The sequence below is a fragment of the Pteropus medius genome, unplaced genomic scaffold, assembly GCF_902729225.1.
Source record: "Pteropus medius unplaced genomic scaffold, Ma_sr-lr_union100, whole genome shotgun sequence".
NCBI classification, from domain to species: Eukaryota; Metazoa; Chordata; class Mammalia; order Chiroptera; family Pteropodidae; genus Pteropus; species Pteropus medius.
Window position 1 is genome coordinate 2,502,403 of NW_024342475.1, and position 26,192 is coordinate 2,528,594.

The following is a 26,192-nucleotide window of genomic DNA, read 5'->3' on the forward strand; positions in this document are numbered from 1 at the left end:
CACTCCTATCATAATATTTGAGTGACTAAACTATAACCCTACTTAATCCAGTTCTCCTTCATGTCCACAACCTCGACTGTGAGGCCGAACAGGTTGATGAAACTTGCAACTGTCCTTAAATTCACAATCGCTTACCTCATGGGTACTCAGAGCTGATCATAGGTCCTACCTGTCTCTATCTACACAGTCCCTACTTTAAGGAGGTAGTCACTGGAGACACTTGTAAACGCACATTCTGAACTAGTTTGTTTGGTGTGGGCACCGGGGTCCCGCATTTCTAACAAGCTCCCACACGATCATAATGCAGCTGGGCCCAGGAGCACACTTGGTGGCCAAGGATCTGGATGGAGACTTCATATTGGCTTCTCTCTCCTCAAACCTCCAACACCACCATCACAGGTCTCTATTGTTGTCATAACAAATTACCACAGACTTAGTGGCATGGTACAACACAAATGTGCTATGTTACCATCCTGCAGGCTAGAAGTCTCACTAAGCCAAAGTCAAGGTGTCAGCAGGGCTGCATTCCTTCCAGAGACTCTGGGGGAAAATCGCTTCTTGCCTTTTTCCATCTTCTAGAGGTGCCCACATTCCTTGCCTTCTGGCCCTTCCTCTATCTTCAAAGCCTGCAACATGGCATCTCTGCCTTCCTCCCATGTTCACATCTCCCTCTGACCCCCCGGGAGAGTCCTCCACTTTTTAAGATTCGTGTGATTAGCGGGGTCCCACCCAGATGATCCCAGATAATCTCGCCACCTCAAGGTTCCTAATTGTCATCACATCTGTGCAGTTATTCATATGTTCATGGGTTCCAGGGATTAGGATGTGGACATCTGTGGGGCAAATATTCTTCCTGTTGTCTGTCCTCTCTCACAGCTAAGGACAGTGCTTCATCCTCGGAAACTAGGCGGTTTCACTCTCACGTCTGCGTGCCTGGGCATGCTCTGTGTTTCGCGTGGATCTCCTCCAGAACTTGGCACATACAGACGCTTTTTGGAAGCCGGCTCGTCGGTACATCCGAAGGGGCTGATAACAAACACTGCAGCCAGGGCAGAGTAGAGGCTCCACCCCACCTCTACCCCCACATCAGCCAAGGCCTTGCTCACTTCCTACTGTGAAGCCATAAACAACATCCCAGACCAGGTGTTTCCACACTAAACATCTCACGACCCACACTCATCCAATGTCTTCACCTTTTCTCTTGGTCTCTCTTTTTATTTAAAGATATCTCCATAGACATGAAGATATCATTGTGTTCATTCTGCTTTTCAGCCACTCTCCAGAAAGAAAAAAGCCTTCACATGGATGGAAGCAAAGCCTTCCCAGCAGAAGGATTTCTGGTGACCTTTATTCTAAACACCCACACTTAATTTCTAAATCCTCTCTATGACAGCAAAACATTGAGATTCATATTTTAAAATCTATTTGCTTGCAACCTAGAAACAAGCAAAAAGGAAGACTTTAGAAATCGTCATGGGAGGGAAGGGAGAGTTTTGAATCAAAGAAAATGCTTTGACTTTATTTTTCTTTTTTGTGAAGAATCAATAGCAGCCTCTGTGTGGATTAGTCCCAAAAGGGCCGTGTCCCCATGGGGTAACATGTCAATACACATGTACACACAGAGAATGGGGGAACTTGCTGAACTGCCTCAGGCAGTTAAATGCACTGGATAAATTAAGACTTATCAGCAAGTTCATTATCTAAAAATAAATCAGCTTTTCTTTGCTTCATCAAAAGATCAGATTATAGTGTAGCTGCCTTACTTTCAGAATAAAATGTTTTTATTCTTAGACAAGTGAGGACAATGAAAATTATTACATAATGTGTCAGGTACTGTAGAGGCCAGTCGTGGAAGGGTATTGTTTCTCCAAGATGAGGGTTATCTGGTAGTTTCTCCCATTGTAAAGGTACAGCAGACTTCAACAGTTAAGAACAAAAACGATTCCTAAATTCAGTATGTAAAACAGAAAACACCAGTTGTCAGCATTTCAGATGGAATTCTCAGCCAGCACTGCCGCTTTCCTTCAAGCACAGAATGGCTCTGGCACCCCAAGTGCAGAACTTTTGTTCTCTCGCACCTTCTGCATGACCTTGGCTAAGTCTCTTCTTTCTTTTGTGCATTTATAAACCTGACATGACTCCACCCTGGCCTGTCCCCTCATAGCCTCACAGGATGATGAGAATAAAGAAGAAGGTGAGTCTATTCTACTCCAGTGTGAGTGCCAGAGCAGATCTTTACATAAGTGTGTAAGTCAGTGGATGGGGTCAGGCAGTAAAATTGCTGCAGTGAGAGTGGGTACAAGGGAGTTTAGCCAAACTGCACAATCTAAGGGACCACTTTCCACAAGAGTGCTCTCACTTCAGGTGCCAGACCACCCACACTTCAGACCGACTGGCTGCAAATTCAGGGGTCTTCACAAGCACCCTCGTATTCCATAATTTGTTAGAATTCACAGAACTCAGGGAAGTGCTATAATTATGATTATGGTTTTATCATAAAGATGAATGCAAATCATAACCAGTCAAAGGAAGAGATACATAGGGTAAAGTGGGAGGGCCCCACAAGTGAAGATTGCATGTCCTCAGGACACATCGCCCTCCTAGCACGTTGATGCAGGTCACAAACCAGGGGTGCTCAGCCCAGCCTCAGTGTCCAGAGTGATTCTAGAGACATAACGGAGTGAATCATTGCCCGGGTGGTTGATCTCAATCTCCAGCCCTCTTCCTTCCCAGAGATGGGGCAGGTATCACATAGTTGGTCTTTCTGGTGTGACCAGACCCCATCTTGAGTCATCTCATTAGCATAATTTATCCAAGGGCTAACTGCGAGTCACAAAGACACCTCTATCACATGGAAACTCCAAGGGCTTAGAGAGGTTACCTCCAAGCCTGGGGGACGAAGCCAAACCTCTCTTTGAGCTGAGGGCAACTTATTTATTACACAGGAGGTGTATTGGTCAGTGTTCTCCAGAGAAAAGGAACCAACAGGAAACTTCTTTCTCTCTTTACTTAATTACCTACTTACTTACTTACTTATTTACTTACTTATTATAAGAAACTGCCTCATACAAGAGGCTGCCAAGTCCCCACATCTGCAGTTAGCACACTGGAGACCCAGGGGAGCTAATGTTGTAAGTTCCAGTCCGTAGACTAGCAGGCTCGAGACCAAAGCAAGCCCATGTTTCAGTTCAAATCCAAAGGCAAGAAAAAACCAAGGTCACAGTTCAAAGGCCATCAGACAGAAGGAGTTTCCTTTTACTCGAGGGAGAATCACCCCTTTTTTTCTATTCAGGCCTTCGGCTGATTGGATGAGGCCCACCCACAGTTAGTAGAACAATCTGCTTTACTAAGTGAACCAATTTAAATCTTAGTCTCATCCAGAAATACCTTTACAGAAATACTCAGAATTATGTTCAACTAAATATCGGGGCAGCCTGTGGCCCAGTCAAGTTGACAAGTGAAACTAACCATCACAGTGGGGAAAGACAAATGTCTAGTATTGTCCCACAGGACAGGATGGACTCAAAAAATACTGTGTGGTTAGGGAAAGAATGAGAAGGAAATACCATCTACAATTAAATATTAACTGTGATCATTTGGAGATCATGGGAACAACTTATTTTTATCTTCTTTTCTGGATTTTTCAAATTTCTTCTTTTCTTCTCAAGGGTATTATGCTAAGTGAAATAAGTCAGACCGAAAAAGATAAATATCATATTATATCTCACTTATATGTAGACCCTAAAACAAACAAAAAGAGCTCATGAATATAGAGAACAGATTCGTGGTTGCCTAAGGCACTAGGTGGAGGGGGGGGGGGTGAAATGTGTGAAGGTGGTAAAAAGGTACAAATTTCCAGTTACAAACTAATAAATCATGGGAATGTAAAAAAATATTCTTCTGTCTCTTCCTTAGATTATAAGTTCAAAAACACAAAAACTTTGTCTTAATTTCATCTTGTCTAATATGGTATTTTCCATTTACTCTATCCTACCTCTTACTGCCAATTTGAATATAAACAATTCTAATTTATGTGGCCTTAATAATAATTTAAACTTAATTAGAAAATTAAATTTGCCTTCAAATCATGGGAAATATTCCGGGTCAAAAACCCTGCTTCCTTTCTATATCAAAAACATCTTTCCCACTGAGTGTATTCTGGTTGCACAACATTTTGTAGTCATTCTTTCCAGCTTGTCTTTTATGTGATATTGTTTTACGAATTTGAGTTTTTCAAGGCCAACCATGTAATCCAATCTTGACACCTCTCAGATCTCGGTGTTCATGTTATAGAAAGGGCAATATTAGGTTTCCTGAAGGTGGCCTGTGAGAGCTCACATCACATTCTAGAATTAAATCAACCTGTTTCCATCCCTTGCATCAGAGAAAGACAAGAATTCTGGGCTATTGTTTTCCAAAAGGCTCATCCTCTTCAACAAGCCACACATTCTTCGTGTAGCCGATGTCTCTGTCGAATTTATTTGAGTACACTGCAAACAAAGCAATCAGGCAATAAAACACTGCAAGGTATTTCCAACCTCCAGGAGGAATCACTGCAGTTCTCAATCTTAGAGGAGATCTCAAACGACCTTGGAGCTACTTTCCAATGATCAATGTTCCAGAATTAGGTGTGAGCTTGGCCCCAAGCTGGAGACCTATGAGGTCAGCTTCACAGCCATGTTGCTGTCAAAAACACATAAGCCAACTTCCGTTTTCTATTCTAAAGATTTGCAAAACTCTGAGTCTCACTCCTCAAACACCCAGAAACTGTCATGAACAGTATATCTTCACAGTAGCCTCCTTCTCCAATCATCAAATATCTCTTAAGCATGATGAATTTCCAACTATTTGTGAATCTCTGGAAAGTGTCTTTCATTCTTCCAGGATTTCTTGGATAATAAGTCTTCAGGCTGGTGTACATTCTACCCCACTTCCTCTCCTGTTGCCATAAGGAAAGTTGTGCATTTCCTTATTAAAAATTCCTTTATCATTATTATATAAGTTTCCCCATTGCAAGCTTCTATACCAGTGTGTCCAACTAATCAAATGTCATTGCAAAAATGTTTTGCCTCCCCAATTTACAAAGCCATTTTACAGACTACTTTTTTGGATAAGCAAATACACTTTTGCCATCACTTTATCGATCTTAATTTGTAAGGTTAAAATATCTAAAGCAATCTCTTCACAAAGGATTTACCATAAAAGTTCATTTATTCTGAAATATTTGGGAATAGTTTTTGGAAACAGGGAAATATAAATCACCTGCATTGGGATTAGAGTGAATATGACTCAAGACATATTAAAGAGAACCAACTCTTTAGAGTGAGTAATTTCAGTTATGAACTCACAGTTTACAGCCCAAGAAACTTGATATGAAAAGATAGTTCAAGTATAATTGGTACAATAGTCATAAATGTGCAAAGACTTTTTACATTTTTTCTCTTTTTTTGCAAAATTGGATCATACTGAAAAGAAAACACAGAAGAAAAGATGCAAGATAATTAAGGAATCATGAACTATTGCAGGGAGCTTAGTGTCTTGTTAAAGATTCATTGTTGACTTTTTAAAAGTAAAGGATCATATGAAAAATCATAACTCGGCTTCAGGGAACACAAAAGGCATATGATAACTATCATATGTGTTTGTGTAACTTATTAGAATTATAGTGCAGGCCTGTATTTTATCATAGTAGTTTAATTTTTGTCTAATCTGTTATCTCTCAAACTGCATAGTAATTAGAACTTTCCTTTTGCTATTAAGATGAACATCACACCCACGTTTGCCATCTCTACTAGGTCGGTGCTGGTTGACTTTTTAGAGCATCATGGACACGTCATTGTCCTTTTTTCCGTCAGAAAGACTTAACATCTTTTAACTTTTAATTTTGAAATAATCATAGTTGACAGGAAGTTTCAAAATTACAGAGAGGCCCCATGTACTCTTCACTCAGGTTCTCCCGATGGTCACATCTTACATGACTCTGGTAAAAAATCAAAACCAGGAAAGTGACTCTGGTAGTGTGTGTATTGTGTGTGTGTGTGGTATTGCAGTGAGAGCTCTATGCCATGTTATCACATGTGTAGATTCACAGGACCACCATGAAATCAAGGCACAGAACCAGCCGTTCAAGCCCCACAAAGACCTCCCTCATGCAGCCCCTTTATAGTCACACCCACACATTTCCACCACCACCACACAACAATCTTAACTATGGCAACCACTAGTTTTACCCCATCTCTACAATTTTGTCATTTCAAGAATTTTATCAACTGAATGGAATCATATCATATGCAGTTTTTTGAGACTGATTTCTCACTCAGTATAATGCCTTTGAGATCCATCCAAATTATTGTGTGTATCATTCATTTCTTCTTTTTATTGCTGAGTAGTATTCTCTGGTGTATATATCACAGTTTAACCATTCACTTATGGGACTGCGTTCCTAATTTGGGGCTATTACAGATAAAGTTGCCATGAACATTCATGTACATTTTTTTTGTATAAACATTAAGTTTTCATGTCTCTGCAATAAATGCCCAGGAGCACAATTGCTAATTGTATGGTAAATGTGTGTTTCAATTTTCAAGAAACTGTCAGACTATTTTCCAGAGCGGCTGTATCAATTTGAGTGAAGAATAGAAGCTGTACTTCCCTTTTTGTCACTTTGTCCTCACCCATTTATAATATACTGGTCTTAGATAGTTCCTCTCCATACATTATAACAGTGTAATAATTTTCACTTCAACTGTCGAACATAATTTAGAAAACTCAAGAGGAAAAGAAAAATTCATCGCATTTTTCTGTTTTTATTTTTACAATGTTCTTCCTCCCTGATGTCCCAAGATTCCTTCTTTTATCACTTCCTTTCTTTTTTTAGAACTTCCTTTATCCATCCTTTTAGGATAGGTAAGCTAGAGACAAAGTCTCTTTGTTTTCTTTCCTCTGAGAATGTCTTGATTGCCCTTTCTATCCTGAAGAATATTCTCATGGGGTATAAAACTCTGGATATAAAAATCAGGCTCTCCACGTGGTCAGTATTTGGAGAATGCTGTGTCCCTTCTGTATGGGCATCTACTGTAATTAGAATGATCTTTCCTCTGTAGATAAGATGACATTTCTCACTGCTTTCAAGATGTTTTTAACTTTAGTTTTCAGAAATTTGGGGTTCACTCGGCTTCTTAAATCTCTAGGTTTATATCTTGTGCCAAATTTAAAAAATTTTCAACCATGTTTTTTTTAAATGCTTTTTCAGTCCCACGCTTTTTCTTCTCCTTCTGGGACATCAATGACACAGACGTTAGAACTTTTGTTACATCTTACAGATTCTTTTTTCATTTTATTTCCTTATTCTTATTCATATCGGATCATTTCTATCTTTAAGTTCATTGATTCTTTTCTCTGTTCTTTCCATTCAGATGTTGAGCCCATCCATTGAGTTTTTTATTTTGGTTATTATATTTTTCGGTTCTAAACTATCCACTAGGTTCTCCTTTATATCTTCCATTTCTTTGCTGAGACTTTCTATTTTTCATATGTTTTGAGCATGCTTATAATTCCTCATTTTGTATGATAGCTGCTTTAAAATCCTTTCTTCCGTCAGAAAGACTTAACATCTTAGATAGTCCCAACATCTGTATCATGTCCATGTTAGTGTCTGTTAATTGCCTTTTCTTATTCAGGGGGAGATTTTCCTGGTTCTTGGTATGATGAGTGATTTTTGATTGAATCTGGAATGTGTGGCTATCATATTATGAGGCTCTAGATCTTATTTAAAGCATGTGTTTTAGCAGCTTCTTCTGACACTGCTGGCAGAAGTTGGGAGCATCACTTTATCATTGCAAGATGGGGGTAGAAATCCAGCTTCCCCTCTCAAACTCCGTGACACCATGGATTGGGAGATCTTGGGAGCTACTGGCCCAGGGTGGGAGTCCAGCTTCCTCTCTCAACCTCCGTCAACACCACCTTGGCTGGGAGGGGCAGAGGTGCCTTGTCACTGCTCCTCATGTGACCTTCACTGACACTAAAAATTAGTAAATTTAAAATACTACTTCTGGATTCTGATAGTTTTCGCTCAAGAGTCTTAAACCATTTGTTAAGCATTATCACTGACTCTTGGCTCATAACATGAAACATGATGTAAGGATCAAAGAATTTATTTGAAAATAGGAAACGGAAGTGAAGAAAGTAAAAGACTTTCTCAGTGAGTTGCACTGAGCGAGCCACAGGACTCAGTGTCTGGTGACTGCGAACAGTCATTATTTTCTTTTCCCCTATTGGTCCAAACCACCACCGGACCCACAACTAACCATCCTCTGAGACGAGACTTATCCCAGAATCAGCTCCACTTTGCTCCAATGAAAAATGAAACTCACTTCAGGCATTTTGGTTATAATTCCTGCAGTGTCAAGGAGAGCTGAGACCATAGGCCTGACCAGAAATGGTGCTAGAAATGCTTGAGGTTATCAGTCACCTGATGGATATGCAACTGTAAATCCTACCCCTAATTCCTTCTCAGATACGGGCAGTCCAGGATTTTTTTTGTCCTTTCCATTCTTCTCTGTATGTACCCTAGGTCAGTGCCTGACTCAAGAAATTGTGACTGATTTTAAATATTAAAAATGTATGTTTACATATTTTGACTTATCGAAAGTGTTACTATTCTTCATAAAAATACTGGTTTTGTTAACTGAACACCTGTCAGAGCAGTAATACAACACTAAGACAGCCAGATAATTCTCTGTCATGGGGCTGTCCTGTGCACTGCGGGAAGTTTAGCACATACGAGATGCCAGTACCACTTTTCCCCGGTTTTGACAACCAAATATTACTCCAGACATTGCAAAATGCCCATTAGGGGGCAAAATTGCTTGGGGTTGAGAATCACTGGGGTTGAGGACCACAAGGTGAACAAAGATGGGGATGCTGCAATGGATCTTCTGTAACCACCTGCTCAACTGCACCCCTGGAGGAGAGCCAAGGGTGTATTCCATCCACAGCAGCGTTAAAAACGAATCCTAGAAAAGCTCTTTGAGGGCTGACTGTGCAGAATGTAGATGAATAATAATGTAATTCCTGATCTCAGGGGCATATGGGATCCTAGCATGGGAAAGCCACATCAGTTATTAACAGAGACAAGGTGGGCTCAGTTATAATAAGCTACAGAGATAAACTGGCGATCAGGGGGTTTTCAACTAAGGATCATAGAAATGGTTAATTGTGAAATCTCTAGGAAAAGATGTGCAAAAAAATTAAGGGTTGACAAACCACAGCTTGAGGGCCAAATCCAGCCCATCATCTGTTTTCATATAAAGTTTTATTGGAACCTGGCCATATCCATGCATCGCCATTTTCTGTGGCTGCCTTGGTGCTACACTAGCAGACTTGAAGAGATGTCAAAACTTAAGACCCACGAAGCCTAAAATATTGCTGTCTGGTCCTTTACAAAAAATGTATTGACGTCTAACCTAGACCAACATAAGGGCTGATGACTAAGGTCAGCTTGTGAGAAGGAAAGGGCTGACCTCTATCCCTCATCTTCCCTCGTCCTCCCTCCTCCAGGAAGCCTGGGCAAGGAAGACCTTGACCAAACAAACTTCCATATGGACACATGCATAGAATGTACCAGCTACAAAATAAATGAGAGCTTCTAGGGGCATATATATATATATAAAATACCTTTATTTTTTTTTCTCATTGGGTGGTCATTCCATCACACATTTTTAACAGTGGTTCACCAGCTGTACCATTTCATTTGGATATATATATTTAAATACCTGCAATGTGTGGATATGAGTCACACAGCTGCTCTGGAAAATGCAAGTTTCCAAGGTAAAAAAAACGAAAAACAAAAAACAGAGATTCTCATAAGTCAGACAGAGAAAGACAAATACCATATGATTTCACTTATATGTAGAATCTAAACAAAATAAATGAACAAACAAAACAGAAACAGACTCACAGATACAGAGAAAATAGACTGACGGTTGCCAGATAGAAGTGGGGTTGAGGTGGAGAAGGTGAAGAGACTAAGGTACAAATTTGCAGTTACAAAATAATCACAGGGATGCGAAGTACAGGTTAAAGAATATAGTCAGTAACATTGTAATAACTATGTATAGTTCCAGGTGGGTACTTGACTTATCAGAGGATCACTTCATGAGTTATATAAACGTCTAACCACTATACTATCCACCTGAAACTAATATAATATCAAAGGTCAACTGTAATTGAAAAAAATAAAAGACAAAATGAACAGCATACTAAACTGTTAGCCTAGAGAAGCCAATGTATAATTCCAAATATCAGACTTGTAATCAGGAAGATCTTTGATTAGGTGTCATCATCCAAACCATAATTTTTCATCTGAAAATTGAGAATGGGTACTCACCAAGTAACCATATCAAAAGTTGCACAAATTTATTAAAACTACAACGGTCATTATTATCTAAAATGGTATTTTTATAAACCAGAATTATTACATTGAAGAAAAAGTTTAAAGACTGAAACTTCCTTTGCTCCTACTGAATTCTCCAGGGATTTTACAACTAGCCTTGGCCATCTCTGTCCTTATACAGAATACTTCAATCTATACCTATGGAAATGCTCGTAAGAAAAATTATAACAAAGGAAGTTGTCTAGAAACATGAATCTTATTTTCGTCCATCAGCTGGAGGCAAAGCCTATATAGCTCTGACTACAGAGCTGACTGAACCCCCAAAACAAGGCCTCTCTAGAAAGGTTTCCTGTAGTCATCTCATTCAAAGCAATATCTCATGAAGGTTCTAATGAAAATATTTGAAAAGTTAAAAAACAAAAAATGATTCTCTCAGACCAAGGGGCTGTTCCTCTCATTACCTGTTCCTCTCAGCTTACTGGTGGGCAATTCCTGAATTTCCTGTGAACCTGGAAGACAGTCCCACCCTGTGAAAGTGCAGCCTGGATGGGGGGCCTCGGTGACACCACCTATCTCAATGCTGTAATCTGCCTTGATTTCAGTTATCAATAACAAAAAATGCCATTGAAAAATCAAAGCTTCTAGTTAATGTTCTCACTCCGAAGGCTTTCTCTCTTCTAAGATAAAAATATAGCATTGAATAAGATAACATGAAACAAGAAGCATTTAAAATACCTTTATTTTTTTTCTCATTGGGTGGTCATTCCATCACACATTTTTAACAGTGGTTCACCAGCTGCACCATTTCATTTGGATATCTCTGCCAATCTTCACATTTTCTTCATCATGCATTTTAATCCTCATCTTCTTCATCATCCGTTATTGTCACTGTCGCTGAATTTAAAACAAAAATACACATTTGGTTTTTTTTTTTAATGGAATGTTCAGCAATGCCAAGGAAATTTCATCAAGATCTGTGAACACATCTACGTGGCATACGATGGGCCATGATTTACTCGAGAACAAGTTTAGTAGGTGTGCCTGTGCTGCTCTATCTCTGCATTCATTCCTGAGAGAGAAACAGCTTCCTGTGGGGAGAAGGGTGTCCACCTCTCATGTCCTTACTCTGCAGAAAGCACCGAGAAGGTAGATGTCATGCCCTGCGAGAAAGGATCGTCGCACAGACACAGCCTCGGTTAAAGGCGAGCATCCGGATCCTAAGAGACGTTTAGGCATACTGCTTCCCCCTGCCTCCTTCTTTTCCCGATTGCACCAGCAAAACCAAGTCTTTGTGACTAATGGATAATAAGAGACCTAGATAGTGTTCCCATACAAACATCACCTAAGATTTAGCTGATCATCTGGGATGTTTCTTTCTCTACCTGGCAAGTTGCTGACTTTTAAAAAGCAGCAAGCAGCTGCTAAGGCTTCCTAAGAGAATTAATAACATACAAAAAACTTTGCTTTCTGAAAACCAGAGGCATTGGAAGACTTGGCTGTTGTTCATGTCTCTTTAATCATGACCACCAGACTATCAGGGAGCCACAACAGGGAGCACCTTGATTAAATCAGCAAGTGTCACAGATATGCCCTAGCACCACCACTGACTGCCCCTTACACTTATACCCACTGCTCACCCTGCAGCTGGCCCAGCTAGAGAGGCTGGCTGGTGGGATGACAAGAGGCAAAGAGAGGGAGAGGAAAAGGTAGGAGACAATATTTGTGGAAGGAAATGTGCCTTTAGAGCAGGAAACCCATGCTGCGGGCAGAATCCACCTTACAAACCAGACCCCCCGAGTCAGGAAAGATACGTTAGAATATTGTCCAAAAACAAAAACAAAAACAAGCATAACCTTTGTTGAAGGGCCAGTATAGCTAGGTACTGAGTGTCCTTCACAGACGAGATCTCCCAAGGGAATGAAGCTGTGCCCTGTGCGCTAAGGCCGAGCCAACCCCTCCGTCTTACCCTCTCCCGTTTCTGTGCCACCACTCTTCTGCGATGTCCCAGCAGTTGTTGCCTTCGACGCTGTCTTCTCATGGGAGGAGGAAGCCTCAACTTTTTCGATGGACTTGGATGACAAAGACGTTTCTGTAGCAACTCCCTTTTCTCTCCTACTCTCTTGAACAACTCTGAGGGGAAGAGAGTTTTCATCACAGTCAGAGAAATTAAACATGGGAAACCGCGGGCCATCAAATCCTCCACCAGGATGTCCCCCCCTAAAAACATACGGTTCATAATCGTGGATGTATAAAATCGGTCAAGGTAAATGCTTTGCCTTAATAGTTCCTGTTTGAATTTCTTACACATGCCACTAACGGATGATCTATATATGGCATCTGGACTTCCCAGAACAAAAACAGGAGTGGGGAAGGTGTATACTGTGTGCAGGTTACAGCCAGTCAGTCACTCAAGATGCCACCTAGCACTGCTCAGAGTAGGAAGATGGTTTTTCTCGTTGCTAGACCAAGTGATTCAACTAATCTCAGTGGCTTTTATTCATGTCACAGGGAGAGGTTTTGGGTGGAAGACCCCTGAGTTAAGAATACTGCATTCCAGTCTTGCCCGTGAGCAGCAACCAGCTGCAGGGGCCTCGCTGGGTATGCGTGTCTTCACCATTAAAACAAGAAGAGGCTCATGTCTGAGAACACATCCACGACATGACTCTGTCACAAGATGGAGGGACATGGTCAGCCTGGACCAGGAACGTCAGCCAGGGCTCTGCAGGCACAGCTGGGGTAGGAGCCCTAAATTGCTGGCTGTGGGAGGGCCGTGGAGCGAAATGCGATGAGCAGAACACTGACACTATTAGGTGCTCATTAAATGCTGGCTGGTGTTGTTATTGAGCTCTGGGAGACCAGCTGGATCCTCCAGGGCAAGCCGGCTCACGTCTGTGGCAGGCATGCTGACAACTGAGCCATTCCCCTCCCTTCGAAGTTCCGAATATGAGTATGAAAGAACGAAATGGCTGACCTGTAAATAATGGTGATAACAAAGGCCCCAGCGATGATCACGATCAAGGCAGAAAACACCTGCACATAAGCTGAAAAACAATTTTTGTTTATCGTCATTTGGACGCAAGTTCATTACAAAAAGGCAATCCTGCCCCCGAGCGGGGCTGCAGCCCTCCACCCTGTCCCTGCGCCCTTCTGGGGCTTAGCTCATCCCTGAGCACCAGCCTCTCCACAACCACTTCCCTCCTGGAAACACTTCCCTGGGATCTAAGTCACCCACAGACGATGGAGAGAAGGCACTCAAGGCGGTAGCCAGTGGCTGCCCAGGCTACACCTGAGGACTGTCTACGGAGTATAGCAGTGCAGGGAGGGCTCCCTCCTCAGTTCTCCAGGAAACAGCAGCACTGGGCCTCCTTCGATCTGGGCACCTCACCCTGCCCCATTCCCTGAAAATGGTCCCTCAGTACTCAGGTCAGTTATTCCTAAAATGAATATAAGAAAAATGCCTTCTTGATGATAGACGAATTCATTGGTCTGATCTCAATTTGTATTGATTGAGTTTTTCTGTATTAACAAGGGGATTCCACTGTTACCAATTGCTCACATCATCTCTAAACCTAGCCCCAACAGAAGAGCCAGAGCCTACAAGATGTCTCTTAGGGGGCAGCCTCTATTTCCGGCTTCTCCTATGGAGGTATACCAGTTGGTTTAAAATCTCAGCCCCTCTCCACTCCTGGGGAAGAGGAGCTACGCATGGCTCACCTCCTTGAGTCTTCTCCTAGAGGATGTAGCATAGGGCTTGAGAAAGTACACTTTAAATGATGTTAAAGTGAAATGAACATTTTATTCTATTTGAAGGAGTGAATTAGGAGCTTTTAAAAGACAAGACGGTAAACCTCAAATTCTTGAATTCCAGGGACTGTGCATTCCTTTGGTGATCTTGTATCTTAGTTAATGAAATTAATTCAGAATCTACATGCAAGTAAAGTCCTGTTAGAGAGAGATCCATATTTAGATAATATTTTAGTATCCAGTTGTCAGCATCTCTTCTATACCTTTCTTTATATGTGCGAGTATTTTTGGTCCCGAATGTAAGCTCCTGGAGATAGTGACTGAACTTCTGTGATTTTTCTCTGTACGGTATCTGGCCAACATACTCTTTGTTATAAACAATATGTTTGGTTTATCATAAACCATATTTAATGATTGATCACTCAGAAATAGCAGCAATTGAAGAAAGCATTGTTTTCTTTAAGGACTATCTTGGGAAAATTTCCCCCCAAATATAGTTAAACAAAAGTTTGAAATCATCTCAGCAAGTCCCGTGAAGTAACTGAAGTCAAACACTCATAAGAAATGACATGTTACGTAATGTACCCTAAGTCAAGACTGAAGAATGAAGGCAAGTCATTCTCTTTGAATTCCCAATTCTTTCTCAAAGATCTAATGCTAATTCCCCAAGTTCATATTCTTAATAATACAGATTATGCCATAACACAATGTGCGCTTCAAACCAGCCAATTTAAGAAGTTGGTGAAAGGTTTTCATAACATGGAATTATGTGCACAAAGAACTCATAATACCCTGTCACTGAATACTACAACTTACACAGCACAAAGGTTCATTCGCTGTCTTGAATGAGAAAGATGTCAAAGAAATGAAAAATAATTTGAGGGCACAGTAAGAACCCAAATGCAGGGCTTGCTGCCCAGACTCTTCCCACAGATGGTCCAACCTCTCAAGCTTGAAAGAAGTCAGAAGTTAAGAAAAAGCCTAGCCCACACAATTCATTTATTAAAATTGAAAGGATGCAAAGAGGATTAATAGTTGCCTCCATGCAAAAATGACATACCCGCTTGCGAAACAGTGGGCCCTCTTCAAGTAAAAGAAAAAATCTTGAGAGTTTTAGGGTTTTGGGGACAGGTGGAGGGAAGGAGTCCTTAAAGACACCAAAAGTTAAGGTGCTATAAAGAATAAACCTCATTTTTCAAATGAATGACAGGCATAAGGCGTTTATACTAATTTAATGTTTGTTAAATATAAGTACAATGTTTGTTACTTATATTAACATTGACAAAATGACCAACTCCATTCTGAAGAGAAAATGCTCAGGGGATGGCACAGATGAGAAGGGGAAAAAATGCAGTTTGGATTTGCATTCCCTTGCTAGCTGCAATCGTCCTTGAATGATCTATTAAACTGCTTCATGCTGTTGAGTCTCTATTTCACTGGGATATGAGAAAATTGGAATACTTGATTGCCAAATGCTGGACCAGTTCTGTGACTTGACTTGGGAACTGAATGTCTTCTACATCTTTATATGTAGAAGATTGAAAGAACAATCTTTTTTGAGTTTGAATGTTTCCTGCTTTTAGGAGCCCCCAAATGGTAAAAGTCTCAGAAAAACTAAGTTGCATAAGCCCCTAGGACAGGAGAGTCCTCTAAGAAGCAAAACTCTGTAATGGAAATGAAGCGAGCTAAATTGTAACCATCTGCTGCTCTCCAAATAGTGAGACATGTGTATCGAACCACCAATACCACAAAATAGCAACAAAAAGATGACAAGTGCAAAAAACAGCATGTTATGGCCAAATCACCACCCACTGCCATGAACCCAGCTCAGCCGTACTCCAAAGAATGAGCTACTGAAATGCAGCAACATGATAGGCCATTTAATATTGGAAGACCTGGGACTCAAAAAGATCTCTCCAGTAAGATTCTGGCTAAGGTTGTAGGTTTTATGATAAGACAGATGGAGTTTAATGATCTCCTTTAAGGAAAAAGCACTATGCCTTGTTGCAGCTCTCACTACCTGATTGTGTACAACTGAACTGGAAGTTCATTAAAACCCAGAATTAACTTTCATGATGACAGCAGCAAAAATACTAAAAAGAGTCCTTCAGAATAAAAGAAAAGGACACTAGACAATAACAAATCCACATGAGTAATAATTTCACAAAATCCAACATACTTTCATGATAAAAAAAAAACATTCAAAAACCAGAAAGAAAAGGGAACTTTCTCAGCCTGATAAATGACATCTAGTAAAAGCCATAGCTATCATCATACTTAATGGTAAAACATTGAAAACTTCCCCGTAAGACAGTGGTCCCCAACATTTTTGGCATCAGGGACTAGTGCTCCTATGAGAATCTATTGTCTGATGATCTGAGGTAGAGCTGAAGCTAGCACTGGAGAGCAACTGCAAATACAGATTAAGCTTAGCTCACTTGCCCACTACTCACCTCCTGCTGTGCAGCCTGATTCCTGACAGGCCACAGACCCATACTGGTCCACGGCCCAGGGGTTGGGACCCCATACCCTAAGATCAGGAATAAGATGAGGATGTCTACTCTCACTGCTTCTATTCACCACTGTACTGGATACTCTAGCCAGGGTAACTAGGTAAGAAAATGACATAACATCATCTAGATTAGAAAGGAAGAAGTAAAACTATCTCTATATGCAGATGATATGATTTTGTATGTAGAAAATCCTAAGTAATAAAGTAAAAAGGATGAGTAAAATTAATAAATGAGTCCAAGAAGGTTGCAGGATGCAATACCAACATACGAAAGTCAATTGTATTTTTATATACTATCAACCTTTCATCTCTCTTGAGAACTTATGTAAGTGAAAGAAGCCAGACACAAAAGGCCACGTATTGTATAATTGCATTGATATGACATGTCTAGACTAGGTAAACCCATAGAGAAAGATCAGTGGTTGCCAGGGGCCAGAGGGAGAAGAGAATGGTACAGGATTTCTTTTTGGAATAATAAAAATGTTTTGAAACTTATAGGAATGATGGTTGTACAACTTTGTAAATATACTAAAAGCCTGTGAATTATACAGTTTAAAAGGGTAAATTTTATGATATGAGATTTTTATCTCAATAAAAATAATAACCAACAAAGAGATAACTTCCAGGTGTGTTTATCTGCAGGTCCAGGCGAAGGTGTGGGATAGTAGGGATGTTGGGGTCTCCCAGAGTTGGAGGGTGGGACAAGTAAGGAGATCTGGTCCCAAGTCTTTTAATTTAAGATCTAAAGAAGAAATTATCATCATAAAATCTCCCCCACTATGAATGGCATTCATTATAACTTCTTATCTGCCACCTTTTGAGAAGCCAAACTTCCTCTTCTTTTGCCCTAAGTGCCAAATTTTCACCATAAAACTAGACAGACATTCTCCCTTTGGGTGAATTAGGATCCTGACAATAGTTCAGCTTCTTGAATCATTTTGCCCAGAATATCACTTACTTCTTGAAGGAGCTGGCTTAGGGTTTTGAGTCTGTGGGATCAGGTGGCCCCAGTGAGCCAACAATTGGTAACATTCATCGATCAGTAATATTTCTGACTTCCTAGGCCTTACTGTGTCCAGGAATGAGAGGGCAGGCTCAGTGCTACTGAGGGGCTCTGCCAAACTAGAAGGGAGGGAGGGGGGGAAGGTAGGAAGGAAGGAAGGAGGGAGGGAGGAGAAAGAAATGCTCCCAGGTCCCAGAACATAAGTGCCCCTTTTGTCCACTGTGGGTGGTGAGGACAGAAGGAGAGTAACCTGGGACAGGGAGGGCCCAAGACATATTTTTCCATAGTATCAGAGCTGTTGAGTGGCCCCAGCCAGCGGTCAGCCTTTAGCATCTGCGGGCACTTTCCTCCTCGTTGGTAAGGTCTCGTGTAGGCCACCCTGGCCCACAGACTTGTTTATCCCTTCCCAAACAGTCCCGGAGTCCATTCACCCTGATTTCTAAAAGGGCCACAAACAGCAAGAAAACACATCGACCATCAAGTTAAATTTTTTGAGGTTTGAAAATATTGAGAAAATTCCAAAGGCACAGAAGGCCAAAGCTCCAAAATGGGAGAAAATATCCAGAAAGTGTACTCAGAACATCCCTTCAGGGCTAAGCACCCTAGCTTACACCCTTCTCTTACCTCTGGACACGTTCTCTCCAAGTGCCTCCCTTGGCTGCCTGACAGAGAAGCAGGCCCCGTTTTGAGGGTGACAACTCTCTCTCAGCTCCCACACCCTCCCCATCCCAGATTTCCTGCTGGTACTGCCTCCCTAGGTACATCCCAGACTGGAGTGATCTTAGAGTCAGATCTGTGTTTTCATTCTGATCGTGATGAGCCTATGGAGTCCGCCCCCGCCACCCAGACACATCCCTGCCGACCCACTCCCACTAGGGGCCTTGTCCTCAGTCACCCTCATGGTCCCAGCTGCACTCTCCAGCTCCCCGCCCTGGTCAGGTTCTACCTTGGGCATAGCTGGCAGCAAGCCCTGAGCTGAACCAGCTGTTCTTGTAGTAGTACTACGCCCCCAAATCCAGCCTTCCGCACCCCCAAGAATGACCCGAGTCTTACAAGAAGGAAGAGTCTCAGTCAGTCCTCAATAGCATTCAACAGTCCTTAACAGACATTCAATAGCATGTCTACCCTATCTGGGAGTGGGATTTCTCTGGTGGCCCAAGCCTCAGTCACATGTCCCCTCAAAGCCCTCTGCTCCTCTACTGCAGAGAGACCAGGAACAATGTGAGAGGCATGTCCAGAACAGAGACCAGAGGGACAGAGGGACGAGACAGGCCACTCCTGGGCCTCCGTGGCTCTGTTTGCACAGAGCAGGTGTGGCCTCCATACTTACAGGGAACTGCTTTCTCGTAGCAGACTCCTTTGTAAAAGCAGCACCCGAGCTCCTTGCAGCGATCTCTGGTGACGTTGTAGTCACATATGTCGTACAGAGGAATGTCGCACACTGCCAAGCACAGACACACACAAAGCGGTTATCGCCGAGAACACAGCCACGCGCTGGTAATTCTATAGAACCCGAGACTTGGAGGAGAAACTTCTGGGTTTGTGTTGTGGGTTTTGTTATGTTTTTAATTATGCATCGTACAAATCTCACTTTGAAACTAAGATCTGGAATGAATTAGTTTTCTGAACACAATGATGTCAAGTTAATTACACAGAATAACACAGGGTCCTCTAATGATGAAGGAGATAATACATCTCAGCGGAGCACTCACCAGGCTGGGTGCTCTACAAAGAAACTGGGAAACAAAGATCTAGCACAATGGGTATTTGGGAGTTCAGGTTATAACGTGTAATTAATTCACATTTAAGCAGACAGTGAATTAAAATTATCAACATAGGCTGAGGACTATTTCAGAATTTAAAAATTAAATCAAAAAGACAAAGTTTAATGCCAGTTTCGATCAAAAAAAAAAAAAGGGGGGGATAACGAATGTGTGATACACTGTAAGAGGCAGCAAGTGACCATCTCAGCACAGCTCAGCTACGAAGCACTTAACATACTTTTAGCAATAAGGACATGTGATTCCCCTAATTGACAGCAAGCAACACCTGCCCCCAGGAGTTGCTCAGGCTCCGCTACCTCATCCAGAAAGATCTAGTTGACCTAAGAGCACACAGCTGGTGGGTGACGATGGATGTTTATTTCAGCAAACAGCATGGGCAGGAAATAATTCATTAAGCGGCGCCTTAATGGAACATTTTGGACCAGCAGCCGGTTTCCCACCACCGCATATGAGACCCGCGGGCCTCCCCTGCCTTCTTACGCCTCTTCTCTCGCAGTATCTCCTGCGTTTCTTTATAAAGTGTCCACACAAAAGAGTCTCTCACATCTCTATCCCTGGCCAGCCCGGGAACCGCCCTAGTCAGCCCCTGTTCCAAGCCAAACAAACAAACAAAAAGAAAAAAGAGATTTCTCTTCTTTTCCTTTTATTTTCTTATCTTTTGTTTATTACTAAAGTCATGCATAAATAAAAGGTCAGTTGAGGAAAAAAATTCGAGTCACATATACAAATGTGCACCCAATCCCCAATGGACCCACACATCTAGAATTTTTCTCTGGGTGGTTTTAAGTGACTGCAATCACACTATATACACACACTAAACATTTACACAGCGTCTCCTTCAACGCCCGCATACAGCGTCCGACTTCACATCCTGAGCACCCAGGATAGGGGTGGGGGAAAGTGAACTTTACTGTTGAGAAACATTTCTTCTTAAAAACAACAAAAAGTATTCCTGCAATAAAAACTATGAAGTAGCTGAAGTGTATGTTTTGCGCCTCAGGTTCTGGAGTTTTTCCAATGAAATCTTAAGAAAATGAAGACCTTACAGTATTTTCCTACATTATTTTAAAAAATAAATTTCTTTGTCTTCCCTTCTAAACCTGGAGAGTAATTGTCAATGCCTTGGGTTGAACCAGGCCCCTCCAGTGGTCTTTTCTCATTACCTGCAAATTTCTTCAGGAGATGCGAGGGGGACTTTTTGAATTCTGGCTCATATCTCATTGTAGCAATTGAAAGACAGCCGAGGGGTCAAGGGAACCTAGGAGAGAGAGCAGTTAGCACGGGCGGGACCTCAAGAGTGGTCTGCAGCCACAGTTAGTGCCAGGAATGGAGGCAGCCAGGCTGACGGCCAGACCAGGTCTCACCTATCAATCACAACCCCGGCTGAGTGCCCCAGCCACGCGTCTCCCAGTCACGCTCCAAGTGGACAACTTTGAATCAAACAAGAAGCTGGCCACCTCCTCCCTCCAGCTGCTCCTGGCCAGTGGAGTGTGGAGCCAGTGGCAGGCCTACTTGCTTGCTGTGATGTCACACAGCCCTGTGATGTCACACAGAGGGCAGGGCTGCGACGCTGGTTGCTGTAGGGCAGTCAGGATGCTCACAGGGCTGAGGAGGGTGGGCGAGCTTTAAGGGCAGGCATGGCATCAAAAACCCTGCCCTCCTCCAGATTCCACACCCTGGCCCTATTCCTGTGGGGCACCCGCCCCGTTGCCCAGCCTGGCCCGGCTTCAGAAGCAGGTGTTCGAGTCCTGCCACTCCCATCCTCACTGCACGGTTCTTCCTGGAGAGCCCACTCGTGCTGGCACTGCAGGGACATAACAGTGAGCAAAACAAAAGTCCCCACCCTCAGAGAATTGTATTCCTGTGGAAGGAGACAGAACAGACATGTCAGATCATACACGTGCTGCGGAGAAAAGAAAAAAATAGAGAGTACTGATCAGGGAGTGCCGGGAGCAGGGAGTGGCTTTGTTTTACAGCGGGCAAGCGGACGGCCTCTGTAGTAGATGGCATCTGAGCAGGTTGGGAAGGAAGTGAGGGAGGGCGCTATGTGGCCATCCTGGAAACGTGCAAGGCTGAAGGACCAGCACGTGTGATGACGCCCGAGTGAGGCAGGTGTGGTGAATCTGAGCACCCAGAAGGAGAGCAGCGTGGCCGGAGTGAAGTAAGAGACATCACGGAGACTAAATCATGAGCATGTGTGCAGGTCACTGTTCAGGCTTCGGCGCTAAGTGAACAGGGCACTAGGGCAGGATTTGGTGCGGAGGAAAAACTAAATTACATTTTCCCAGCATCATTCTGGCTGTCCTGAAAATAGATGATAAAGAGGCGAGAGGTAGTTTGGGGAATAATGTAATGATCCGGGAGAAAAATAAGCGTGTGCCCGGGGTAGCAACTGGTCGAAGTTCTTTGTATGTCATTTTAGAGTCAACGAGATTGGCTGACAGATTTGTGAGAGGGAACAAGTCAGTGATGAGCCCAAGGGTTTTGCCCGAGAGGCTAGAAGGATGGAGCTGCCACCTTTAAGATGGGCACTCAAATCCAAGTGGACAGGCCAAGCAGATATATTGTTTGAACATCTGGTCAGGGCTGAGGTTCCGGTGGCATGTGCACAGTGGGCAGCCGACATGGAGAGCTATCAGCATGTGGGAGAGCACCCTGCGGAGCCCGCACTGGAGGGGCCCTGGACTAGCGGGGAGGCCGGGTGGTGGGAAGCACAGCCTGTCTCGGTGTCCCAGAATAGATGACTGAAGGAAGCATTAATCTGCGGGAAGAGGACATGTGGGCCTGGACCAGGTGAGGATGAGGAAGCAGAGAGCTACCTGTGATGCAGTGAGGCGGGAATATCATTGGCAGGAGGGGCAATGGCAGGGACCACCCCCCGGGGGAGTAGCATGGCTGCCAGTCGATGTGCCCCTTGATGCACCTGCCAGCATGCCGGGGTGAGGAGCAGGGACGCTGGACTTAATCAAGGTTGAGGTTTCTGCAGGAGGCAGTGGTTGTATCGGTAGGATTTAAGCCGGGAAGCAGATGTGAGGACAGAACGAGAGGAAAGATGAACTTGTGGGAGCGGTTGCAGAGAGAATGAAAGAGGAACTACCCGCCCCGACGGGGTAGAAGGACTCACGCCGATGGCGAGGGCTGAGCCCACTGCAGGTAGTATGGTCGGATGGGAGGTTCAAAGCGGAAGTCGTGGTAGGAATTCAGTTTTCGTGTGGCCGAAAGAGCAGATGGCTGAGGTCAGGAAACTCAAGGTCACCCCAAGGGAGGGGTCAAGGACCCGAGCCACAGGGAGGCCTGATGGAAGGGAGGGCTGCGGGGAGGGCAGACTGGCCCCAACCAGGCTGCTGTGGAGCAGAGGGTGAGGGCAACACGAGCTGGAGGACCCTGACGGAATTCCCATGTGGAGGTGAGGGCGGGAGGCCAGGAGGCAGCATCAGCAAAGGGAACATTCAGAGCCCGTGAGATTTAATTACCAACCACGAGCGTGACCTGGAAATTTTGGCTTCTGGTGGTGGAACACACAGGTCCTTTGGTGCCCCTCTACTGCTCATGTGAGGGAGGTTGGCTTTGGGCCCCTCTTCATTAGCCATGTGACTGAACCTCTCAGAGCCTCAATTTCCTTGTAACACAAGGGTGATGAGAACCAGCACAGTGACAAACACATGGCTGATGCCCAATAAACGGTAGTGCCCACGTCCAGAGGACTTTGAGAGTCATGAAGGGTTTCCAGTAGCCCCCTGTGGCAGCCTATTGTCTACTGCCCAGAAAGCCCTGGGCTAGCCTGTCACCCACTGTCCCTCAGTGCCCTGTGCTGTGCTGTCATCCACCGCATATAATTCATGTACCATATACTTCACCCATTTAGTGTCATTTCTCTGGTGTCCAGTGTAGTCACGGTTTGCAACCATCACAATCCATTTTAGAGCATTTTCATCAGCCCAGAAAGCAAGCCAGCACCCATTAGCAGTGACTCCCCGTGACCTCCCATCACCCCTCCCTAAGCAACCACTAATCCACCTCCTCTCACCATGAATTTGCCTCCAGACATTTCATATCAATGGAATCGCACAATATGTGGTCTTTTCTGTCTGGCAACTTTCACTTACATGTTTTCAAGCTTCGTCCACATAGCAGCACGTGTCAGAACTTCATTCTTTTTATGGCTGTTTCATCGCGTGAATGAACCACGTTTTGTTTATCCACTTATCTGGTCATGGGCTTTTGGGTTGTTTCCGCTTGTTGCCTAAGTGTAATGCTGCTGTGGACTTTCACTTACACATTGTTTTGTAGACGTGTTTTTACTTCTCTTGGGTATGTACCTAGGAGTGGAATTGCTGGGTCACAAGGTAACTCAAAGGCTAATTTTTTGAGGAACAGCCACATTATTACCCAGAGTGGCTGCGCCTTTTTATGTTCCCAAACTAAGGCATTCAGGGTCCCTCTCCTGGGAATTTTAACCCATAGTAGGCACAAACCTGGCAGGAGATTCAGGTTCATTTCTCGACAAGGTTCCAGGGAACTCATGGAGACAGTGAGTCGAGTGTGAGCATTTGAAGGCTGGGGTTCGCACGAGGAGGCTGAGAGAGCCCCTGGGGAGGGAGGAGGGTGCTCACAACGGCTTCCAGGGAGAGGTGAAAGAAGCCTGAGATTCTAAAGGATTCATTCGAGAGGAGAGAGAAGCTACGGCAGCTAAGGGGACAGCGTGAGCAACTGCACTGGGGCAGGGAGGTCAGGCAGCCCCTCGGGAGAGAACGCCGTTACAGCGGTGTTGGTAGGACCGGAAGAAGAGAAAGGAAGTGATGACTGACTCCCCCTCCGCCAACAGAACCACCTGGGGACCACAGGATGGTGAGAGGCCACTTCGCCCACCCCCCACCTGGGTAGCCAGAACCCATGAAGTGACGCTGTTTTGGGAGACCCTCTGAGGCATGTCAGGGTGATGGCCGGTACTGCTGAGCCCCCCACCGCAGCCCCCGTGGAGCCACTGTCCACCTGCTGACCAGCCAGGCCAGGCCTGTGAAGACATCTGCTGTTGTGGACTGTGGTCTTCCCATGGGAAAATGTAGATATTGTCAGGTTTTCTGAAATAGGAAAGTACCGTTGGGATCCATTACCACCTCTGAGGACTCTTCCAACTACTTAACGCTTCATCGGCTAACTCCACAAGGGGATTTAGTGAACCACCTGCAACAATATTCAACCTAGCTCCCGCCAGGGTAAGAAACCGGGTGAAAGTCGAGATCAGGCCAATGCCCAGAGATGCCACTTTCCCTATTGCTATAAGCTGAATTGCCACCCCCACCCCCCCCCAAAAAAGATATGTTGAAGCCCTGACTCCGAACACCTGTGAACATGACCTCATTTGGAAATAGGGTCTTTGCAGATGTCATCAGGTTAAGATGAGCTTACACTCAGTTAGGGTGGGCCCTAATTCGATATGCCTGGTGTCCTATTGAGAAAACGAGACATGCAGAGGAGAAGGCCATGTGCAGAGGAGAAGGCCACGTGCCCATGCAGGCGGAGACTGCAGCCTCAAAGCCGCAGGCCAGGAATACCAGGGACTGACTGCAACCAAGAAGCCGGCGAAGCAGGAAGGACCCTCGGCGGAGCCCTTGGAGGCGGTGCGGCTCTGCCGATGCCTTGGTTTCAGACTTCTGGCTTCGGAACTGAGAGAGAATAAAGTTCTGCCGTGACAGCCCAGCGGTTTTGTTTCAGCAGCCACGGGAAACCAAGCCGTGTTAACAATTTGCTGGGACAATAAACAGAAGAAATAGTCTTCGAAGTTGTAAGAAACACCTAATATGGCTATTCAGGAAACTCAAAGCGTGTAGATTAAAAAGGGGGGCCTGCATCAGACCTGGGCCTTTCATTCCCCGGCCCCCTCAGGCGTTGCAGGCCACACCTCACACTAGTGCCCACAGGCCAGTGTGGTCTTAGGCCCGATCCCCACGCCCTCCCCTCCCTGTGCTGCTGCCAACCACACACACAAGACAGCCAGTTACGCTTGCACCCAATTCATCAGCCGTAATGCCGAGTGACGGCTCATCACCATTTATGTCGACAGACCTCACACACCACTGTCACAGAGCAGGACTTCCCTGAATAATTAATTTCCTTGTATTATGCAGCTGCCAGTTTTTAATTTTGCAATGTTCTCACATATTCAGAAGAGCTGCCACTTGCATATCTCCTTTTAGTTATGAAATGCCGACCCCTTTTGTTTACAAATAAAATCAATTAAATATTGCATCTAAGGAAAAAAAAAATAGCATCCATTTCAGCCTAGGCAGAGCCCAGATGATTAGCATCCAGCAGTGTGTTATGGAAGAGGCGTCCTTGCATAATCTGTACAGAAGGTAACTTTTCAGAAGGGCAACACCTCATTTTGCTCTGTACCGCCATTGGAGTAGTTTAAGACACTGTGTATCATCTCGCTCCTTGGCCAGCTGTGTAGCTGACAAGCTGACCAGAGAGCCTGGCTTAGGAGTTCTGGTTCCACAGAGCTTGCTAACACTCCTCCATGGTGTAGACAGAGCCACCCAGGCATCCCGGAAGGCCTGCCCTCTGCCGGCCAGAGCCCCCCGCCCTGACAGGAAGGACACCGCCACAGCTGAGCACATTCCAGCATCACGTGAGCAGAGCACAGAGATGACAATTGTAAAGATCAGAAAGCTCAAAATGGAAGACCAGCTGAACCCGATGGCAATACGACACATGCACATCATTTGCAGGTATGTACAGATGCTTCTGATGACC

General features: G+C 44.0%; 1 protein-coding gene across 1 annotated transcript; it reads right to left on the reverse strand.

Moving 5' to 3' along the window:
• Window positions 1-4,404: 4,404 nt before the first annotated feature.
• Window positions 4,405-20,657, reverse strand: TEX29 (testis expressed 29). The gene is made up of 5 exons (XM_039866322.1): window positions 20,600-20,657; window positions 18,983-19,093; window positions 13,365-13,434; window positions 12,360-12,523; window positions 4,405-4,490 (listed from the first exon to the last, which is right to left on the reverse strand). The coding sequence occupies exons 1-5, from the start codon at window positions 20,655-20,657 to the stop codon at window positions 4,405-4,407; spliced, it is 489 nt and encodes a 162-aa protein (XP_039722256.1).
• Between the last annotated feature and the right edge of the window lie 5,535 nt (window positions 20,658-26,192).